The sequence below is a fragment of the Cyprinodon tularosa genome, unplaced genomic scaffold (genome assembly GCF_016077235.1).
Source record: "Cyprinodon tularosa strain WSP-4 unplaced genomic scaffold, ASM1607723v1 ctg45, whole genome shotgun sequence".
Lineage (NCBI taxonomy): Eukaryota > Metazoa > Chordata > Actinopteri > Cyprinodontiformes > Cyprinodontidae > Cyprinodon > Cyprinodon tularosa.
This window is the reverse complement of record NW_024039174.1, coordinates 1,303,440-1,326,638: the sequence shown is the minus strand read 5'-3', so window position 1 is coordinate 1,326,638 and position 23,199 is coordinate 1,303,440. Positions and strand designations below refer to the sequence as shown.

The 23,199-nt window shown below is 37.2% G+C and overlaps 1 protein-coding gene across 5 annotated transcripts in view; it reads right to left on the bottom strand.

The window, feature by feature from the left end:
- carmil3 (capping protein regulator and myosin 1 linker 3) overlaps positions 1–23,199 on the bottom strand; it is a 146,095-nt gene that overhangs the window by 35,760 nt on the left and 87,136 nt on the right. For all 5 annotated transcript variants that reach the window (XM_038300486.1, XM_038300490.1, XM_038300491.1 and 2 more), the window contains exons 15-18: positions 17,642–17,718; positions 12,243–12,347; positions 3,250–3,319; positions 3,071–3,152 (exon numbers count right to left, since the gene is read on the bottom strand). In XM_038300486.1, the coding sequence (XP_038156414.1) occupies positions 3,071–3,152; positions 3,250–3,319; positions 12,243–12,347; positions 17,642–17,718 (334 nt within the window). The remainder of the gene's footprint in view (positions 1–3,070; positions 3,153–3,249; positions 3,320–12,242; positions 12,348–17,641; positions 17,719–23,199) is intronic.

Here is a 23,199-nt window from a genome sequence, read left to right as displayed (position 1 = left end):
AGTTCTACAAAATTGCATCAAAAACTAATCCAGGTCAGCTAAGGACAGAGTTTAAGACTCAACTAGAAGAAAAAACACTGTCCAAAATAATATCTAATAGTAGATTCATGTGAAGTAACAGCGGAGCAAAGGTAAAAACAAAAGTTTGTGTCACATGTGTCCAAAAACATCATAATTTGAAATTAAAACTAATTTAAAACTAACACGTCTTTTTTGATCAGACCATCCCAGTGACATTCAAAAATTATAATTGCAGCATTTTTTTAAATAACAAAAAAATCATTTTGTACCATAAATTGCAGGACAATCATAAGGACATCAGATAGTTTAACTATTAATTTCAATCAGACTGAAATGTTGTGGCATGAATCTAACCGATAATGTAAGAAAATCTTTCAGTGTGGCAAAAGAATAAAACTATTTTAAAACGAGAAGGCCAAAGTTTAAAAAATGGGAATATAAGGGTCAAGTGGACAAATTATATTTTTTTTTCCACAAAGAGCCCTTAACAAATGAAATCATGATATTAAAGCCACTTAATGTAATTATTCAGGTTTTCTTTGTCAGACACCAGAATATATTTAATGGTCTGCAACTTTCTGTTCAGACAAAAAATAAAAGGAAAAAACATGTGAAGGGGGAAATACTTCACAGGAGGCACAGGGGATGCGGTTCATAAGTTACAGGTCTAACTCATTGTTCCTTTTTACCGTGAACTCTCACAATGACTGTTTTTCTTCATCTAACTCAATTTTTGAAGACAGAAAATTTCCACTATCTACAAAAATTCCGAAATATTCCCAACTACACGCCAACTCACACCTACTCACCCATTTTGTAAAATAAAGGAGAAAAAGAGAAAGTGGTAACCATGGTAAAATGTGTCTGCATCCAAGACTAAAAATGCCTCATTCAGAGAGCAGAGAATATCAATGCAGAAAAGAGCCCAGATGCTTTCAAGGAGGATTCATCTTTTCACGGTTTCCTGCTGCCTGATAAGCAGGAAGAGTCACAAAGCTTGCATAGATCCAGGTTTTTGAAAGGACATGTTTAGCGTTATTGATTCCAATAAAACATCTCAGAGATTAATGTCTGTTCAAGGACATTGAAGTTTAGCAGATCATGCTTTTGCGATAGAGGGTTTGCAACTTTATTGATAAAAAACAAGTTGAAACACATTTTCTGTAACTGTTGCAACATCAAAATATTCAGTTTGGTCTCAGCGTGATGGAGCTTCAAGGTTAAACATATTTCTGAGGAGTTTGATGAAATTCTGGCCATCTAAGCATGAAATACTCAGTGGGGAAATAAGCTGTTTGCCCCAAATCTTACCTCTTTGAAAGTGATTAGGAAGCATCTGAATGTAAAGTTTAAAAGAAAAAAAAAATCACTAGTGACTTTTTGTATTCTTTACCAAATGATTTATGCTTTGTTGAGTTATAAGTGCAAAAAAGTATTTGTTTGCTTTTGAGGTTTTGGTCTGATAGACCATCACAAATCAGCATGTAATTATGAAGAGAAGAAAAACTGATCCATTTTATACATTTTTTACAGATAAAAATGAGAATGGTCTTCATATGTATATAGCTTCTTTTGCTCTGATACACTTAAAGAAGGCCCTGGAGGTTTGTCAGAGAACATCATTTAATTGTAGCATTGTGAAAATCAAGAAAAACATACAAGGGTCATGCTGGACCCATCATCACTGACAGGCCTGAGCTGCAGGGATGCCATTCTCAGAAAGGAAAATCTGTTGAAGGGATAATTTATGGTGATGTTCTTCATACTTCTACAAAAGTAGCATGAAAAAAAAAATTTAAATAAAAAATAAAGCCATCAGTTGTCCACAGACCAGGTAAGGAACATGAAAGATCTTATTTAGCCCCTTGCAAACAAGTGTTTGCCCAAAAACTGACACTAAATATTAGCATAGATACACACGCTACCCCCAGCCTGCAACACACAGCGCGGTGCAAGGCAGGTGTTTTAAACAAAGCGCCATGTGTTTCTTGGGCCATGGATCCCAAAAGGAAAAAAGGAAAACCATTTGCTTTCATTACCAATGCGGAAGGATTGCCAGTATGTTTGCTTATAACAGGGGTGTCAATCCAGTTCCAGAAAGGGCCGTGTGGCTGCAGGTTTTCTTTCCAAGCAAACAATAGTACACCAGACTCCAGTCATCTCATCAAGTGACTCCAATCTGAACGTGATGACTTGATGAGATGAATGGAGTCTGGTATGCTATTGTTTGGTTGGAAAGAAAACCTGCAGCCGCACGGCCCTTTCTGGAACCGGTTTGAGACCCCTGCTTTATAATGAGAAGTTGTCAAATAATAAAATTAATAATTTGGAAAGGCATTTCCAGGGAAGGAATGCTAAATATGCAGCCGACCACTAGGTTGGTCGTGAGAGAATAAATGTTATTGCAGAACTTCTGGATAGATTATAGGAGCACATAGATGGATTTAAGAAGTGAATTGCATTTCCAAACTCCACTACTGCTGCTAGTTTTGTTGCAAGCATGGAAACCCTTTCACAGAGCGAACAGGTACCACTCTTTTTTTTTTTTTTCAAATTCTCAATATAAAAATAACACAGAAAATCTGATTTTTTTTTTCTTTTTTTTTGTATTTCTCTAATTCTATTAATTCAACAAAATCTAATACATTAATATTGTAATGGAATTAAAACTTAAAGCACCAAATAGTGTACAGCAGAGTAGTCAGATGATGTATCATTAAGATGAACATTTAATTATGAATTCTTATTATATATTTAAGCCCACGTAATAATTTTTACAGGGGGCTAATACACTTAGAGCCTGTTTTGCTCTACAAGGCTTATATAAGACTTTTACAAATCTGCGGCTCCAGACAAATTTTTTTTTGGTCAAATATGGCTCTTTGAACTGTTTGGGTTGCCGACCCCTGACTTAGATGGTGGAAGGATGATGGATGGATGGAGAGAGAGAGAAAAAGGTAGAGCTTTATTTGCTCCTTAATGTATAAGTGAAAGCAACCTTGGCAGTAATAGAGAGAACAGGCTTTGCAAACCGATAGAGGTTTCTTACCATTGTCTGAGATGTCTAAAGTCCCAACACTTGCAACACGAGGAAAAAGTTCCTGAATCACGGCGGCACCTGCTGACCTCAGCTGTGGGAGGAACAAAGAGTGAAGTGGACCATGATGGGATTTTAATCTGAAAAGTTTGGGAGTGGATTTACATAAGTAGATGGCCAGCAGTTGATACCTCACAGCTGCTGATGTCCAGGTGTAAGTCGGAGATATGCGGATTGTTGGACAAACCCAGAAACAGAGCTCTGAAAGAAAATCAAAGAAAAAATTAGCAGGCAACATTGAAAAATTAGAACATTGATAAGAACTGGCAAAAATAAGAGCGCTGTCATTAGGGCAAGTGACAGCGAGTGAAAACTGAAAAAGAAAGGGTTCCTCTTCTTCCTAAATCCAGCCTTTAATCTCCTCCCTCTGAGAAACCTGAATGGGATCGACTCCTAACCCATGCTGTTCAAAATTTCTCTGAGCACACCTAAAAGGTTTAGAGCCTTCTTAAAAGATTAGAGAAAAGAAGCTTAGAAAGAAGAGGTACTTCAAAAGCTTTCAATATTTATTAAGGTCAAACAGTCAGTTGTAATGGGCATAAAACATTACACAAGCTCAGCTGGATGTATCGGCACAGCAGGACCATGCAGGAAATGTATCCTGCTGCAAAAAAGTACACATTTGGGAGTGATGCATCAGAGGGAGCTAAGTAGAAAGAAAGTCAGCCCCATTTTGGCTGGCATCCATCATGCAGCATGCAGCTCCCTCGCTGCTGCCAATTTTGTTTTGGTTTTCCTGCTATTGATTGGGGTTTTTGGCTGTGGCTTGTTAACAACAGGCTGTGCACCTTACAGAAAAAAAATTGGAAATTCGCTGCGCTCCATTTATCCCTGTTGGAGAACTCTCATCTTCTTGGCCACACTGTGAGCAGGTTTTAGTAACAGATCTCCTAAAGCTGCTAAGAACACAGAGTCCTGTCAGCACAGGAAATTTTTGCCAACCCAGGCTTCAGTCTGGGTCGTCTGATTCAAGGCCAGTCCACCAACATATTATTAAACTGGATCTACCTTAGACGGAAATATTGGAAGATTAATTTGCAGATGGTTAGGGAGCAAACTACCTTCAACATGCACACATTATTGTAGAATGCAAGCTTAAAACAATAAACAGAGGAAGAAAAGAAACATCCACAAACTGAGAGTGAGTTACCATGTGATATAAAACCTTTAAGACCCTTGTGGTCAGACTTTTATGTCTCTATGACTCAATGCTTTTAAGAATACAAACTATGAAACAAGGTATACAGTTATGTGGAAAAGTACTTTTCCCTTAACAGGTTTGTTCTGTTTCAATACTTAATATTAAACACCTAGCCTTATCTGAAAGCAAGTTTAATCATTTAAAGCTGGAGAATCCTGAGCATTAAGTAGCAAACAGGAAAAATCACCAAGCCATTAGTTCAGGTATGTTGCTGACACCTGGATTCAAAATAAATCTCAGGAAGTCCGAACTTTCACCAGTCACATCAATTCTGTGGATAAAAGTATCAAGTTCACATGAGGGGATGTAAAGAAATTCAAGTTTAGCTTTTCTGTGCTGTGAAGTCTCAGTCTTAGATAAAAGACAGCAAAAAAGCTACATATGCCGACAACCCACCCACATAGAGCAGAACTTACAGTTCGACTCCCATCACCTACTGGAGCTCAAGTTAGAAGTCATCAGAGCTCTTTATCACAGGGCTGATAACATCCTCAAAAATTCAGCAGCCAGGGAGAAGGAGATATCTCACACAAGAAATGCCCTGTAGAGCAATGCGGTAATACCAACAGCATTCCTTAAAGCTGAAGTCAGCCATCAGGTGGAAAGTGGGATAGCAAACCCAGACCCAGATAAGTTTTAAAGAAACTGAGATGTTTATGTGTTAAAAACTCAACCCAGTGGCTTATAAAGCCATAGTAAAAACCTCTGAGAGAAACTGCAGACTTATCCTGAACTTTTCAACAAACACAACTTTCAGCTTCCACCCCCTTGCTCTCTGTCACGCTATAAACCTTCTCCCCACAGCTCATCCTCCCAGCGGAGCCAGCTGTGAACTCGTAAGCCAGTAAGCAAGGCCATAGATGATACACAGCTTTGGGGCATTCACTGGTAGGTATGAAACATCAAAGATCTTTGCAGTGGTGCTCAGCTGCAGCACACCTGCAATCCTGAGCTTGAACGACGGTGCATGCTGTGTGGGTAAAGGGGTGTAAATAGCACCTACATCAGGATTACTGACACTGCTACGATGGTATTGCTGTGTATGCGCTTAAACGCCAGGAGGACTGTGAGTAGTTAAACATTGGGGAATCAAAACAGCCACTGAAAGAAGAGCAACATCGTCTGGTGGTTTACAATCCTCTGAAGACAGACCAAGAGTCTTTCTTGGATGTTTTCATCCAGGATTGGGAGGAACATTGGTTGAATGAGTATAAAGGAAGCCATTTCTGTTAAGAGAAGCTGTCTAGCTTTTTAACAAGGTTTGAGTCCATTTCTCTTACAATGCTTTTTATGCAAGCATGATTTGGCCATCTGGGCACACTATGACGACATAAAAGTACCAATGATTGGTTGTTAGGTTGACACATTTAAATTTGTCGACCAATTATGCAGAGATGCTGCTCATAAGGCAAAGGTTACTTGTAGCTCCTCAGAATGAAAAATCTGAGAATACATTCACATTTTAACAAAAAAAGAACTCCAGCAGACTTAATTTTTTGTTCTTTTTTAAATGATTAAGTAACAAAATACTTTTCTTTTCTCAACTGTAGGTACAATTAACACTACTTGTAGCTCTTGTTTGGGAAGTCATGTCCAGCTCTGCTGACGGGTCTGAAAGATTAATTACATCCACCAAAATTAACAGCTTTAGATTTCACGTTAATGCTTTTATGACCCAGCAATATTTTTTTCTTTATCTTTAAAATATTGTTACCTGACATAAAGCGATGTATTTCTGTGAGTGCATGATAAACTGATTATGTGCATAAGGCAAGTTCCTCTTATTCAACTCATTTCAAGTTATTTGGTAGTTCACACCACATGTCATCTTAAGGGACTTAACAGAGACAATTTAACCAATTAAAAGAAACATACATACCTTTTATATGAAAAAAAGTAATAAAAAAAACAACATAAAAATTTAATAAAAATAAACTAAAAAAAGAGAAAAACATAAAAATATAAAAATATAAAAATAACAAAACAATAAAAAATATACTAAATAATACAACTAGTAAAAAAAACACAACAAATAAAACAAACTTTATTTTTCATAAATATATCTGAAAACTGTAATTTTGAAAATTGTGTGCTGATCAGACTTTAGGGCTTTCTGATGCTGTAGTTTTTTCTTTTTTTTTTTTTTTTTTGGGGGAGGCTGACCTACCAATAACTTTTTTCAGGTCAATAACGAAATGTCTCACTAAACATTTAAGAAGAAAATGTGCTGTTTGGTGCTTACCGGTAGTTAGAAATGTATCCATATGATACATTTGATATTCTTGCATTTGATATTCTTTCTACACTCATAATAATGTGCTTCTAAGTACATGCTGTGTTGTTGCTTTTATAGACCAATAAAGGGTATTTTAGATTTCAAGAGTGCTAAAAAATATCTACATTGTTTTGATTTTTTCAGCGTATTGTCATTACACTGTCAAGTACAGAGCAACAAAATCTCTGGATTTAACCCATCGCATTGGGGAGATGTGGACTGCAATTGTGAGGTGCATGGGTAGCAGTGTGGGGTTAACTATATATATATATATATATATATATATATATATATATATATATATATATATATATATATATATATATATATCCATTCATATAAATACCTGTGTAAAAGCACTGTACAATAACCTGGTATAGGGATCCTACTATAAAAAATTTAAACTTAAAAATGTTATGAGAACTACATCTCATTTTTCAGACTCTACAATAACAGTGGATGCACTGTATATACTGCATGCATCCCATGAGTCTTTTTCTTCCTTTGGCACATACTTCTTCCTTTACTATTTGAGCGGATGTAACAAGTATTTTTTTCCACTGTGAGATCAATAAAGTCAATCAATCAATCAATAAGGGACCCATAGCAGTCTGTGGGAGTGGGGCTCAAACTCAGAACCTCAGGATTCCAAACTCTATGCCATCACTCCCCCGTTTGCCCTCGTTATACTGTCTTATTCTCAGTTATACTGTTGCCCTCCTATTACAAAACTTTAAAACAATTCAGCTAATCGACTAATTAATTCAAAAATAATAATTCAAAAATACCTTAACAAACAAAAATAAAATGAGGCCAGTGTAAAAGACATAAAAAAATTATAAAAACACTGTTACACACAACAGTTTTTGTGTAGTATTATTTTTAACACTTCAGTTACTAAACTGGCCCCAGAGGAAAACAATATGTTAATGATTTATTTGAAGGTTTTAATTTTACCTTTGAATAAAATATTACATGATTTACCCAAATGTATGCATCACTGCACATGCCCTCAACCTTTATGACTTTAAACTCAAAACAAAAGGCTTCACATTTTCATTGACACATTGATTATAAAGTCCAGATGATGACAGTTCTCCCCTCTGATGCATCTAATAAAGAAAAAAAATCATTACTATCAATATTTGTCTTCAAGTCGGAGCAGATCCAGAATAAATTACCCGACTATGATAAGTGGCCAAACAGTTGGAGTATTAAAACCTACTTACTAAACTTTGTGAATGTATTTAATGTATAAACTCAATAAATGCTGGAAATGCAGTTTACTTTTGTCGACAAAGTAGATGCTTTTTGTCCAAAGACATTGCAAATGAGGGGAGAGGAGATTCAATTACCAAGCGACTGTCACAGGTGGTGAAAAATTTGTCAGAAAAACACCGTCAGCAGAATGTTCTTGGTATAGAAATATAAGAAACACCACATTCATCAGTGTGTCATACATCACAATAATAAAAGGTAATTATCACAGAATAAACATGAGTCAATCCATATTAAATTGTTCATCATCCAAAACATATTATGTTACAAAACACTGATTGTTAGCTGAGTCCAATGACTGTTTTGAAGGTTTAAATCATATTATTATTAACGATATTATTTGTTTTAACTTAGTCCAGCCTCATGTGATAATGTTCACGAACAGAATCTATTAACAAACAAAATACATACTGGGAATTTTTTTCACTGAAGCCTCCTGTCCTTATAAATATTTAGAAAAAGTTGAAGGCAAAATAAAATAAAATTCCAGAATATTGCAAAATAGTATAATTTAGTGAAAGATATCTTTAAAATATATGGGGATTGCATACTTTTTTTTAAGGTTCTGATGTAAAACTGAAATAATGTTGTATCTAATAAAAATGATGCATGTTTTAGTGTTTTATTGTGCGCCATCACCAGCTCCAGAAAAGACTGAATAGCAAAGAACACCCCATCACTTTCCAATGACTTATTGGTATGGTGGAAGCCTTTTTAGAACAGGGAGAAATATTGAGACTGTGGGAGTACTGAATGTACCGCCGTACCGGTAGAAATCCTTACTTACTGATGAATCAGCAGAGAACATGAAGAGCACCAGGAGCTGCTGGCTGCTCATTTACAGCTGGGTAATTAGGGCTCTGTAACTATGTAGAAATGTGATGATGCTGCTCTGTCTGTTGATTCACATTAATTAAGACCTAAAACCAAACATTTCTGACTCTCTGATCTTCTAAGCTCTCAGAGCCTTATCCACTTTTGATATAAAAGAGATGAGAAGCTTCAGTCAAATATGTTGGGCTCTCAAAGCAGGCCACTATATCTTATGGAGCATCATAAATATTCAACATTTAGAAATAAATCATCTGTTAGTTGTGATTGATGACAACTTACCTATAGTCAGGTTCAGTCAATAAATAGTAGAAATTGCCCTTTTCGAGAACATGGATGATCAATAATGCTAATGGTGCTTGTATGGTAAACTGAAGGATTATTTTTGCTGTTTTACAAAAACATATATTTAAAGGCTATGATTAAGCATCAGTCTTCTAAATCTAAAATGTGGAAGATGATTAGATTTTTTTCTACACTGAACAGAGTTTTTTTTAACATGTACATAGGGGTTCATGAGAGCCATAACGAGTTTATTAAAATACAGGAAAGCCAACACTTTATACAGCTTTAAAGACCTTATTGTGAGGACCAGCTGCATTATTTGCAGCATATGTGTGTGGATTTTGTAGACTCACCTGATGGACTCAAAGTACAAATGAATTTTTAAAATAAACTACATATGGTTTTCAACCAATTAGGTAACTGCACTGTTTCAGCCTTTCACCAGAATGTATACGGAATGGGCAATGATTTTGTTATATGGAACAAACAGAAAAAGGCAAAAGATTGGCAACATGGCAGACCCTTATTTGGACGCTATATAAAAAAACCCACAAAAATATTTAACAAACAAGAAAAGGAATTCAGTATAAACTTCTCAATGAAGGAAAGAATGTTATTTCTAAATTAGTAGGTGGCTTTTAAAAATAACTTTTCTATTTAGCCCTTACAACAATGGTTGGCAACCCAGAGCTCCAGAGCCGCATGCGTCTCTACGAGGCTTATATAAGACTTTGACATTTGACAGATACATTGTCAGGGTTAGTTGCGGTTTGAGGACCCAAACGCAGAGGCAGAGAGGCTGAGGTGATTTCTTGTGGATTTAATCAAAAAGGTAAACAAAGGCAGGAATGCAAAAATCCAACTAATAATGAAAAGCAAACCAGAACTATGGAGACATCAAGGGAGAACCAAACACGAGGAGCCAGGGAGAGAGGAGGAACATGGACAACAGCATGGGAGGACAGCAAAGACAAGGAACCAACAAAGAGTGAGAGCAGAGGGAGAGCATATATAGCAGACAGAGACAAAGGGAAGGTTAACGAGCTGACAAGGAGCAGTTGTGAAAGGAGATAACGAGGGAGCCAAGGGGAAAGGAACACACACACACACAAGAGGGCAACAGAGGACAACAGAAAAACATGAGAACTAACATAAATCTAGAAATGACAACAAAACTGGAATTAAACCAATAAATCTAGAAAACAAGGAGCAAAGTAAAGAACAACAGAACCAAGACCATGACAGACATTTTTTTTTTTTTTTTTTGGTCTAATACGGCTATTTTTTAACATTTTGGGTTACCGAACCCCACCTTAAAAGAATTGTTAAATCATTCATCATTCGTCATTCTCAAGTACCTCAGCCCCACTCAGCACTCTGCCAATGTTCGAACGCTCCAGGTGGCCTCAAGATCAGCCATCTACCGCCTCTGCCCAGCTCTAGGCTCTGGTGACATCTGCCCGGCATCTGGCTCAGATCTACCACTGTCCTTCTCCAAACCCCAGTAGAAAGGTGCCAGAGCAAGAAAAAGTGTGTGGATCCCGTCTCCCTGCTAGCTCCCAGATCAGCTTCTCTGATTGGTTGTGCAGCAAAACGTTTTTTTTTCCAACTCCAGTCAGTATCTGCTAGATCTGAAATTTTTGAACATTTGAACAAAGTTTCCAGGGGAAACGCAGGGCATATAATTTGTCATTTTTTAGTAAAGGGCATACAATATACGGCCTTACGCATTGCTAGCTAAAAACCTGCGTGGATCTTACCCTACTCTGGAGCAAAGTGAGCTGATAGCAGGGGATGTAACAAAGTCTTACTCTTCTAGTGATCGGTTTACAACAAAATCATCACCTGTGTTGTGAATCACCAAAACAATGAATTATTGCAAATCATAGCTTGTTATGAAAAATGCATTAGTCGAATCATGGCAGACGAGTCTCAAAATCTGCACACAATGCAAAGCATTTCAAATATCACTGTATTTTAAAAATCATGATATAGTTGTGTACGCATCACAAATACTGTCTTGAATCTGTCTTGAGAATGTGTAAATGACATGTGCTTGTTTGAATCATTACAGTATGTGCATATGTGGATCACATATGTGAGTTTGTGAATACTGAGACTCTTCCAGCTGCATAAGTTCAATGTGTCTCTTTTGCCATTCAGTATAAACAGAAAAAGGGAAAATGGTTGCATGCTGTACAGCACAGGGATGATCAATAAGAGATGATTTTACCATCATGAATTCTAAGGTACGTCTACATGCAACTTTAAAAAGAAAGCTAATTTCCAGAGTCTTAGAATATTTTAGAAGTATATTTATGTTGCTTTCTATCCACATTTCCTTCTCCCTTAAAGTTCTCCTGGCATTTGTTCCACCAAAGCAATCCCAGGGCTAATTTGCTGCCTGTTTCATATTGTCCTCTTTTATGGAAGAAACACAGTTCCAAATTATATGTGGAGCTGGTTAGGATTTTGAAATAATCTAAAGACATCTACTGTTTTCTTTAAAGAACTGTTACAACTTTAGAAGGGTACATTATAAGATCAGCACAGGGAAACTGAACTCAGAAAAAAATAGATAAAATATTATATATTTACTACAGAAGTTTTTTTCCCAGTAACTTAATGGTTAGGGAACAATCTGCTCTGTGGTTGAGGAAAAACCAACAGGTCATTTTTATTTGAAAATCCCCACTGTTCCACTGATTGTTTCAATTTATCTCCACTGGGAGCAAAAACAATGCCGTTCAGATGTAAACTGGAGATTAGTAGGATATAAAGCCTAAGGAAATCCAGCTGTTGTAGCCTGTGTTTCTACTGCGGGACAGAAAACATAATGCGTTGTTAGACTGATTTAAAGCATTATTTACATTTCCAAGATGTAAATATATTTCCTAGCAAACTAATTTGGGGACTGCTTTATTGTTCAACACCACATTAAAATTTGATGTGACTATGCTTATATATGACCTTAATGTGGTGCTTTGCTGTCAACGTTGCTTTACTAACTTCATTAGAACCAATTCTAGCAGTGACACTGATTTACACATCAATTGAGAAGTGACAGACCTTTATTTTTCTTTTTTACGGGTCGCTCTGTCTTTCAAACTGGCTTTTAAACTGAATGGACTCATTTGAAATTCAATTTAAAAGATTCAGGAATTAATTACAGCAATTTTCGCAGCCTACAGAGGTTACTTAACATAAGGGCTTGCTGGCAGACTTTTATGAGACTGTTTAAATCCGTGTCTCACCTGAGTGAATCCGGAGGGAACTTCATGGAGGCCATGCTGACATGGGTCAAGCTGAAGGCCGAGCTGAAGAACTGCCGGAAAGTCGGCAGAGAGTCTCTCCCTCTCCTGGGAAAGGAAAATAGAGGAAAAAGACGTTTAAATAGAGAGAGTCAGATCATGGCCAGGCAGACAACAGTACATAAAAAGTTTTTAGAGAGGAACAGATGGAAGATGGGACAAGATGGGAGAACGAGTGGCATGGCAAGGAAAAAGCTTATAAAGAGCGACAGAGAGTGTTTAGCAGATGAGAAGGGAGCTGACAGAGAGAAAATGTGATAGTGGTAAAGCAGACAGACATTTAGGTTAGTATTACATCAAGAAGACACTACTGGACTTGGCATTTATTAAAGCCACTGCTTAAAAGGTAAGGATAACAAATCCGCCAACCATCTGCTCGGCAAATACAGTAAATTAGCCTGTCAACAGGGGGAAAGGGCAAACAGAGAGGGTGCATATGCAACTGTGCTAGTTCAGATGTGGTTAGCACTTGTCATGGCAGCCAATCTGCCACTGTAGCTCCCTGTCGTACAGATAATTCACCACAGCAGAGGATGGAAAAGTGTGTCTGGAGAAAAAGGGAGAAGTGATGAATGGCACAAGAAAGGTGGGAGTGAGAAGGTGGGGGCTGAAAGATGGGATTTGTTTTTCAGGAAATGATTACCTACTACTTATTTTCAGGAAGCTGGTGACCTGCTTTCTTTATATATATTTTTTTCTTTTAAAAAGCCTTTCCTGGAGCAATATCTGGTCACCCTGCGTCTGACCAAAAATTTGTTTGTATCTATTACAGTGAGGTTTATTTAGGAATAACCTGCCTGGGGCAGGGAAGTGTAATAGAACCTGAACCTCAGAAACAGCTCATTGCTGAAAATGCTGCCATCTGCATCCTCTTTGATTCCTAAGCCAATATTCATCACATTTTCATGTGTTTGCCACAGCTGGTCCATAGATATGAGAGCGGTAATGTAACTGATTGTGAATAAAATGACTAATCACTCTGTCTTTCCAGTTCCTGGTTCATTTCAGCACACATGATGCTCTGTGCCCCCTCTGTGTCCTTTTGTGTCATTACCCAATGCTCCCTGATGATAATGGACTCAAAATTAGAACAACCAGAGCTTGACTGATAGCTTGCCAAGTTTGGCTTTAAGGATAATGAAAAATTACAAGCTACAATGGATTTTGTTTGGGTGCTTTCTCATTTCCACAGCCTGCAGGTTTCCAAACATGTAGCTAGAACGAGAGATTGTTATTTTTTATTATACCTCTCTAGGAATCCTCCCATATTCAGCATGCACAGATAAAGCCATGATATATTGTAATAATACTGAAGAAAAAAAGCTTTTGTATTTGGAAAAAGGTAAAATGCTGTAAACACCACAATTTCCCCATTGTGGGACAATAAAGGGATTTTCTATTCAATTCTAGTCTAATTACAATTCAATAAAGAGTTTGTCTCTTTCCTACAGTATTTCATTAATGGCCACAAACCTCATTTCTACATAATTTTCTGTGATAAGCAAATAAACATAACTGTGAACTGGAAATAAAACACTTGCTTTGCTCATGTACACATTGCCCTTGTGCACTTTTTTTTTGAGAATCACCTCAAGCCAAGTCAGGTTAGAAGGAGTGCCTCTGTCAACATACTTACTGGAAATACACTAATGCATCAGATGACTTATACTTTTTTTTTTTTCTCATATCAGCGTCAGATCTGTAATTTCCCTCCAGGATTATTAAAGCATGTCTAATTCTGATATGTTACCCACATTTGATCAAAAATTCCACCCCCTCTATTTGCTCTCCATCATTAATGTTTTCTTAATTTGTTCATTTTTTCTTTAAACTGGGAGCTATATGTTACATTTATTAACATTGTGTCATTTTTATCATATCAATGGAGGAAGAGAAAGTAATATAGGGTGTTGCACTATAACACACAAGCTCGCACAGCTGCTGCCAGGGTAAGCATAGAGTTGGAGGGAGAAGTAGAAGTAGTAAGTTTACGCCACGGTAAGCTTTGATTTTGGAAAACAGCACTTTAGTGCCCCTTGACAACAAATATCGTCATGGAAACACACTGTTAGAGCCTATTGAGGAGAGTAGACACCTTTTATATGCGCTATGAAAGTGAAGATTCTCAGTCATCCAGGTCATAGTCATTCTAAAAAAGTTAAAATGCGCTAGTTTTGGCAAACAAATGATCATTTTAGCGCTGTGTTTGCCATTTGTGAAATAAAACCTAATTTTAGAGGGAAAATAAGATTGTCATATTGTGTCCCACTACACTTCATACTGACAAGCAGGCTATACTGGGGCTCATAAATTCAGAAGTTTTCATTAAACTCATTATTAAAAGACTCCGATTTAGTTGTAATCCTGTTTTGGATTTTCTAATAAGCTGCGGCATTTCTACTTAAATGTTTAGTCCCTTGTGTTTAAGTGAGGAGGGAAATTTTCATTTGTTTGTAAATACGACTGTTGGGAGCTGGAGAAGTTCCACCTTCCTCCAGCAGAGTCCGCCGTGGATCCTCCTGAGCTGAGCTGCCTGCACACCTGTGACTGATCATCTCATCAGGAGGACCACAGTATTTAAGCTGTCTTCAGACCTTGCCTCGACGCCGCAGTGTTTAATCAGTTTGGTTAGCACCTAAGCCTAGAACCTCCTGAGAACTTTGCTATCTCTGAGTCCAGTTTGGATTCTAACCTTTTGTCTCTGCTTCCAGGTTACCTGTTTTTCTCCTGTGAAGCTCTGGAAGACCTTAACCTGCCGAGCCTGCCCTCCGAGCCAAACGTGAAGACTCTCTTCTGGATTTCCAAGCAGCTCTGGATTTAGAGCTTGAAACTCAAACCAAGGTCAACACCCTCACTAGAAGTAAGACGCTGAAACAGTTATCGGACTCTGCTGAACCAAACCATCTCCGGACCCAACAGTTCCTCTCCCAAAGTCTCTTCTACGCATCTCAAGGTACAAACCAGAAACTCTCAAGATCAATTCCAACCAAGCCAACGCTAACTGAACTGTCTCCCTCACAGACTCCAGTGAACCAGTCCCCAGGCCTGAACCAGCAAACTGTACATTTACTACGTGCTTGTGTAACAATAAACTTGTTAACCTTTTCCCTGAGTCCGTTGTGTTCTGCATTTTGGGACTCTCAGTAAACCCATCATGACAACGACATATTTATATTTTTAAGGTGTTTTTTTGTTCATAAGTCTTAAAAAAGAATCAGATACAAAACACCTCCCATTAGCCATTTTGTTATCACTTTAAGCTGTTTGCAGCCATGTGTTTTCATTTTCAAATGCTCATCTGTAAAAGTGAAATCTAATTTTATAAATACATTAAATGCATATTTATTAATTTCACAGGGAGATGGGAACAATAAGGTGTGGAGCCACTAAATGAAGGATATAGCGTTAGATGAAGAATCTGTGCTGCTAAAGTTAGTCAGGGCTCCAGCACCACCAAGGTGAAAAAAAAAACACCACAGATTTAAGGTAATGTCTAAATCCGAAACACAAAAATGTGTTATATTTGTAGTCTTATGTTGGCACTAGTTAAATTCAAGTTGCTTGTTTTAATTGTATAGTTCTGTGTTCCATTTCCTCTTTTTGAATTGTATTTGTGTTTTTAAGAGAATTCGAGTAGGACTATACTTGGACAGTGCATAACTGAGATAACTGATTGCTCTGGAATGTATTTCCATGCAACATTTGTTGGAATACCAATGGTATACCAAAGCACACCATTTTTTTATTTATTTGGGAAAGTTTTTTAAAACTATGTACTTTTTCCTTATACTTGACATTTCTGAATTAATCTGCACTGGATCTACGTTCACATTAAAAATAAAACATACACTCTCCATTTAGGGCTGTAAAGTTTAAATAACTGCCTCAAGGGGTATGTTTACTGTTGCAAACCGTTGTGTTTGCTAAATCTATCTCAAATCCTCTAATATTCACCCTATACAGACAAAACCATGTTAACTTACCATTGCGAAAACAATGAATAAACTCAGCAAGGGATAAAGACGGAGAAAATGGAGAGTAAATGAAATTATGCAGGCTAAAAATGGAAAAGGTCAATATAAAGGGAAGATGAAGCCATTGAGATAGCTTCAAGGGGAAAAGCAGGCAGCTGCATTAGGGCCATAGCTAAAGCGATAACCTTCTCGTGTTTGAAACACCAAATCAGTTTTTTTGGCCCACTTATAACGATTAGCTTGTAGACAGTCGAGCCTTCACAGATACACACCAGCTTCTGTCTCCTGAGCAGATACAGTGTCGCCATTTCTCTCACCTTACCCCAGAGAGCTTTATCAGCAACTCTGAACCATAACTGCGTGTACTGTATGGGTAACAGTATCTACAGCTTTATTGTCTCTCAAAAGTGGAGATACATGCACGCGTACAACGGACAGGGTAAGTGATCTGAGGACGGTTTCATATTCATGAGAATCAGCAGCCGGGTCGTTCTTATCAGCTCTGCTCAGCCTCACAGCTCCATGCTGTCACAGCTACGTCGGGCTGTCTGACCGGCAGCACAGAGCCAGCAGGCATTTAAACACCAGAGGACCAGCAGGAGGTGGGAGGAACTATGAACAGAAGGGAAAAGGAGGGAGTGCTGGGAAAGATGATGAAAGGTGGAGGGTGCAGAGATGAAAGAAGAGTGGTGAGGAGAGAGAGGAAGCAATGAAAAGAAAGAGATAAAAATCCAACAGAGGTTTGAGAAATCTTACTCAACACTCAATCAGACAAAAGCAAAAAAAAGGGTTAAGGGGGACTGAGAGATACAGCAACTGCATATACAGAGCAGTAACAGAATGCATGGATGGGAGCCTAGGGATTGCAACAATAATTCCAATCTAAAATTAGTCTCATTTTCATCAGGTACTCCCTCTCTGTAATTCGGTAATGCAATATGCTTAGCGTCGGGACTCCTGGACCCCAGCGGGATTTGATATGAGAAGATCCGGAACCTCTTCAGCCTTCCAGGAAGGCAAACGGGGGGACATGCACATTCAGTTACTGCACACGTAAGAAAATGAATCAATAAAAAAAAAAAACTTGTTGGCATGCAAAAAAGCACTTGACAGACTGAAAACTTGTTGGCAAACAGAGACATGTGGGCATGGGAAAAAAAACCACCAACACATTCTGCAAACACATATGCACGAAGGCACAGAGAAAAGAAAACAGGCATATTATCTCAGTGAAGTCTCAATCCACTCATCTTGATGAAAAGAACTAAACAAATGATCTCTAAATGCCTCTTGGTTTGAATTTTCAGAGTGTTTTTTTTATCTTTCCCTAAAATATGAAAAACAGAGATATCTGAGGTGAATTCTGACCTGTGAGAGAAGGAGTTCTTGGACAGATTCAAGTAGGAGAGGTCAGCGCAGCAGCCCCGCAGCAAGGCCCCAAATAACTGCCAGAAGAAAGACAGATCAATACAAACAGTCTGTTCAAAACTGCTTGGTGATTACTTTGCACAACAGTTATTCTAGGCGGAGAGAGAATGTTATAGCACAGATTAAAACAGACAAAAAGTCATGCAATCCTTTTTTCTGCAGGTTACAGATAAAAGAAAATCCTCACTTGACGTGTCATGCAAGTAGTAAGAAAGATGCAGGTGTGAATAAGAATCTAATTACACTATGTTTCAGATGGAATTAAACAGTATCCCGTATCTCTAATATAAATGTCTTCTTTCGACATGAAAGTATAAATGTTAGCAGATTTCAATTTTCAGCCAGGTAATAGACTCATTTCCAGAAAGATAGAGCACAGTATACCTTCAAGATGTGTCATGAAATACTGGAATGTAAATGATTGTTTAAACATAACTTCCTTCCATCTACTGCATAACAGCAATCCTTTGTAATTTTAAGTTATCTTAACATTAACATGTTTAAAAACAATCTAAGATATACATTTAATCAAAACCCAGTATTAATTATATTTATGTTAATTTCTAGCGTTGGGATGAATGCTCATTTTGAAGAAAGATTATACTGTTAGACTGAATTGGGTCTCATGTTTAATCATTTCACACATAGTTACAAAGCTGCACATTCAGGTTGACTTCCAAAATTAGCAGCTATTAAAATAAAAGACCCACTGTTGGAGATATAACTTATCTTCATCAATTATTTCTACACTTTTATCCATTGAAGGCTTAGTGGTGCCCACTCCAGCAGCCAGTGTTCCTACCAATCTGTCAATGTGTGCATGGAAAGTGCTCACCTGTCAGATAACTGTGCTAATTCCCGCCAGAGGGACCAAATGGGCAATAAGAAGTGTAATCGTATAGCGGTGAATCAAAGTTGAGCCCAGTGTGCAGAAAAAAATAATTACCTACTATTCTTCAATTTGTTATCGTACATATTCATCAAATGTCGAGTTTTACATTAAAAAGGGAGAGAATACCTCAGAGACCCTTAAATTAAAAGTGTGCTGAGACCCATTTGGTTTCTGTGGCTATAGAACATGATCAATGTTAAACTATTATTCTAGCCACCATCTATCAATGGGCATATTAAATGAAACGCTCCTCTTGTGAGGATTTTTCCAGCTTTAAATAGGCAGCTTTAATAAGAGGAAAAAAGGAACGGGAAGCCAATTTCTCTTAGAATAAAGTGACCCAAAAGTGATTGTTGGACTCAACAACATTAAAACACTTGAGACGGTTGTCATCATTAGTGAGACGTCAGGCTATCTGACAGGTTCAGCAATTTCCTAGCAACATAATCATTACACAGTTTGTCTTATCAAGCATAGACTGAAGATTTTTGCAGATGAAAGTAAAAAAAGTATCAATAATTCAATTAAAACCCATCAGATAAAAAAGGACTTAAAGTTAAATGAGATGAAAAAGAAAGACAGGACAAGATGAGCGCATCCTAGTCAGAACTCTGTACCTACTGAGGAAGAGCGAGATTGAGAAGTTATAAAAAAGCAGAGTAGATTCAAAGCTAAATCTGTGCTCCACATTACAGGAGGATTGGTTTCTCAGGGGCAGCCATTTCACTGCGGAAAGGATTCTCACTTATCAATTTCTCCTCTAATGGGGTGTTTAAACTGCTTGAGTGAGGTGAAGAACAGCAGGAAAAAAACAACAACAAACAAATCACAGAAAATTCAGAAGTCTTGGAGCGGATAAACAATTAGGTTGATTTCCTTAGTTAAAATAGAAAATCAATCAAAAAGGAAACATTTTTGCTCAATAACTCATTTGGCAAGATAGATTTTTGTTATTTATGTTACGTATAAAGGGGCTATGATAGGTATGTATGAAACACAAGCGCACTGATGGTGGCCAGGCCGTTTACCACGTATTTAAAATGTTTCATCCTCATAGAGGTCATAATTTATGTTATCACAATTTTCTATGTTAAGTTAAAGAATAAAGACCTTTACGTCCATGTCTTATTCTTTTTTTAATATCAATCTTTCCTCCTTTCTTCTCAATCTCCCCTTTTTATTATTTCTTCTTCTCCTGTCTTCTTGATTTGATAACACCATAACCGTTTTATCGCCCCCATCTCACCTTTTTGCCATTTTTTCTACAGTTTTTTAATAATGATACTTCCTCTCTATGATTTGCCAAAATTTACCTTAAAGTTATTTCTCTAGTTGGGTGAATTGCAACACTTTGTGATACATAGCACCAGGGGTGGAAAGTAATTAGTTACATTTACTCACATTACTGTAATTTAGCACAATTACTCTTTGTGAGACAGAAAAGAAAAACACTGCAGCAGCAGTGATCCACCTGCTGGGTTAGTAATCACATCCTAACATAACCCTAACTATTCATTTGGGCCCTAGTGCTACTTCCAAAAACCTTGCTTTGCTTGCAGTTAAACTGGTCCCAGCACAGTAAACTTTTTTTGCAAATAGATATTGAACTGTCTAAACTTAAACACTCAACAGGGAACTTATGCAAGCAAGAACAGGTAAATCTAAAAAAAGGTTTTAGAGTTTAATTAGAAACTATGCTATTATTATTTAAAGGAGAAGTTCGGTTTTTCACACTTTAAGCCCATTTTCTGTAGTGTCCAGGATGAAATCGAATGATTGACACCAAAAGTTTGACAATTGCTCCTGTCTCTGCTTTTTGGCTCATTTAGAATCCCCCCCTGGCTGCTTTAGAATGGCTAGCATAGAGCATGTCCGATAATGTCCTTAAAACAACCTTAAACATTCTTTTTTTTAAATATGCTACTCACCGGGTCGTCAGCGCTGTTCAATGACGTTCCAAAAAAAGTTTCGTAAAGAAAAAACGTTCCTGTAGTGTTTTATTTAGCATTTTGTAAATCCCATTGAGTTCTGTTGGAATAGTCAATATTCCCCTGCCACCGGAAACGGAAATGGGGCCTGTTTACACAGTTGTAGTCTTTTCGCTTCACTCTGTGTACTCCGACGTCGAGAATCAAGAATCCACCTTTCGTATTCCATTTTCAGAGTTTTTTAAAGTGTTTAACAGAGACGTTAGCACCTCGACGAGTACGAGTGATTAAGATGCTATTTTAACCATTTCTTTAACATTCTGGAGCCTAAAAAACATGGTTGCTTTCATCTAACCTAACCACATTCTCCCTTTATTTCTCTGCCTTGTCTAATGGTTGTGCAGAAAATCTTAAACAACCTATGGTATGTTTTGTATAAATACATTGGTGTTCACCTGGACAACAAACTAGACTAGAGACACAACTGTGAAGCCGTCTACAAGAAAGAACAGAGCAGAGAGCAGAATGTAGTTTCTAGGGAAGCACAGGTTGTTCACTGTTTGCAGCAAGATGCTGCATATCTTATAAGTCGGTTTTGGTGAGTGTGCTCTCTGCCTCCATCATCTGCTGGGAAAACAGCATCAGAGCAAATGAGTGAAACAAGCTGATAAAGAAGGCTGGCTCTGTTCTAGGAACTCCTTTAGACCCTCTGGAGATTATTTCACAAAGAAGAATCCTTTATAAAGTGAAGAATGTGGACAATAGCGAGCATCCTCTGCATCAGATTTTTGAATAACAACAAAGTATTTTCTGTCAAAGGCTTCTCCAGATCCATTGCAAGGAAAACCAATACAGAATCGTCCTGCCTATTCTATCAACACCTACAACAACTCAATGAAAACAAAAATCCTATGAGTTACAGCAAAATTACATTTTTTATTTGAATTTTCTACAAGAGAAGAGTGCTCATAGAGGGCATTGCGACTAAATATATTACTTATTGTTTTCATGGCAATGGTTCACACTCTTTCTAAGGCCCGTCTGTGAGTCCCCCTTGTATTTTGATTTTGGACAGCTCTTCAAGTCTTTCTTTTGATTCCCCTATCAGAAGTTTAGCAGGGCACCAAACCACTGCTGGTTTAGTTTAGATATGTTATGTTTTGTTTATTTTATTTCTGCCAAGGTTTTTTTTACTTTCTTGGCCAGTCAGACACTTTACTGAAGTTAACACTAAACTTTCAAAAAACAGCCTAAATGCTTACTAATTAAAATGACGCCACAAACCATTGATCTAGGAGTCTTCTCAGCAACTGATTAATCAGCAATTGTCATTTGTCCTCAAGTGAAACGTTCCTGCATCACCAATGTCTGGATTTTGCACTAGGAAGGTGTAGTAATTAAAAAAATTAATAAAAATCTGATAAATGACAACATTTGGTTAATGGGGAATAAGCAGTTAAGACAGGTTTTACCCCAAGTGTTTAAAGAGCAGAACACAGTTTATACTATTCTCAAAACTGAAAAGGAATCTTGAAAAATGGACACAACTTGTCAAACTTAGCAGAGCAGAGCAGCTGAACACAACAATAATACCAGAAGTTTGTCAGTAAAGAATTAAGAGGAAAATATTCCCTTTTTGTTGGTACTCTGTTATGTTATTATATAGTTTGTAAAATAGTTAGGTTGGGAAAAAAAACTATTCTTTTCTAAACTATTAACAAAAAATGTGGTAACTAACTGCACTCTACTTTAAACAACCTTTTCAAACAGCCAACATGATTTTCTGTCCCTCTTATTCTTCTTCTTTCTGGATATTAATGGTTTTAATGTGAATGTGTCTATTCTTTCTTTTCTTCTTTGAAATTACTTTACTGACTAGATATGGAAAAAAATACCAGTTGTCTTTGCCTTAACACTTGCTGTTCGTGTAAAACGCCTCAATAAATACTGCAGGTAATGTCAGGCTTTAGGATGTCGCTGGTAAAACTATCTTGTGTTTGTCAAATCTCTGTTTACACTGGCTTGTTTTTCTGTGTGGGTGGCTTGATCTTACAGTTGGCGTCATGTCAACTACTGACACATTTTACCAGTTTCTTGGCTTTCAAATGTGCCATTTTGGCAATATGTGGTGTGAATTTCTGAGAGTGACCATATTAGATACATTTTAACATTTATGCTTTGTAATTCTTTTTACTTCTTACTGTAAATAATGGCTCATTACCGTTGTGTTTAGCTTCTGCTATATATATATATATACACAGATTCATATTTAATTTATATATTCATACATGCCTATTATGACAAATAGGATTTTGTAAATTTGTATTTCTAGCACCATCCAGTTTAAGCAATGCCAGGAATGAGCAAAATGTTGATCCTTTACTTGAGTTGCATGACTGAAGATGATTTGGTCTGACTTTACAGGTTTGGAGTTTTGCTTTCCTTTGCTTTATGAGATTTTAATGGTCATTTTGAAGACATTGCCTGAAAACAAGCAAATAAAAAACAAAACAAAACAAAGGTTCTGACAGCTTTCAATCAACTGTCAGCTTTAAAGTAACATGGGCCCAAATTATGAAGGGAGGACAAGAGGCATAGCCAATTAAGAGGCTTCCCCATGCAAGACATCTAGATTCACATTTTTTTCCCTGACCTTTGCAGATATTTTAAGATTAAAG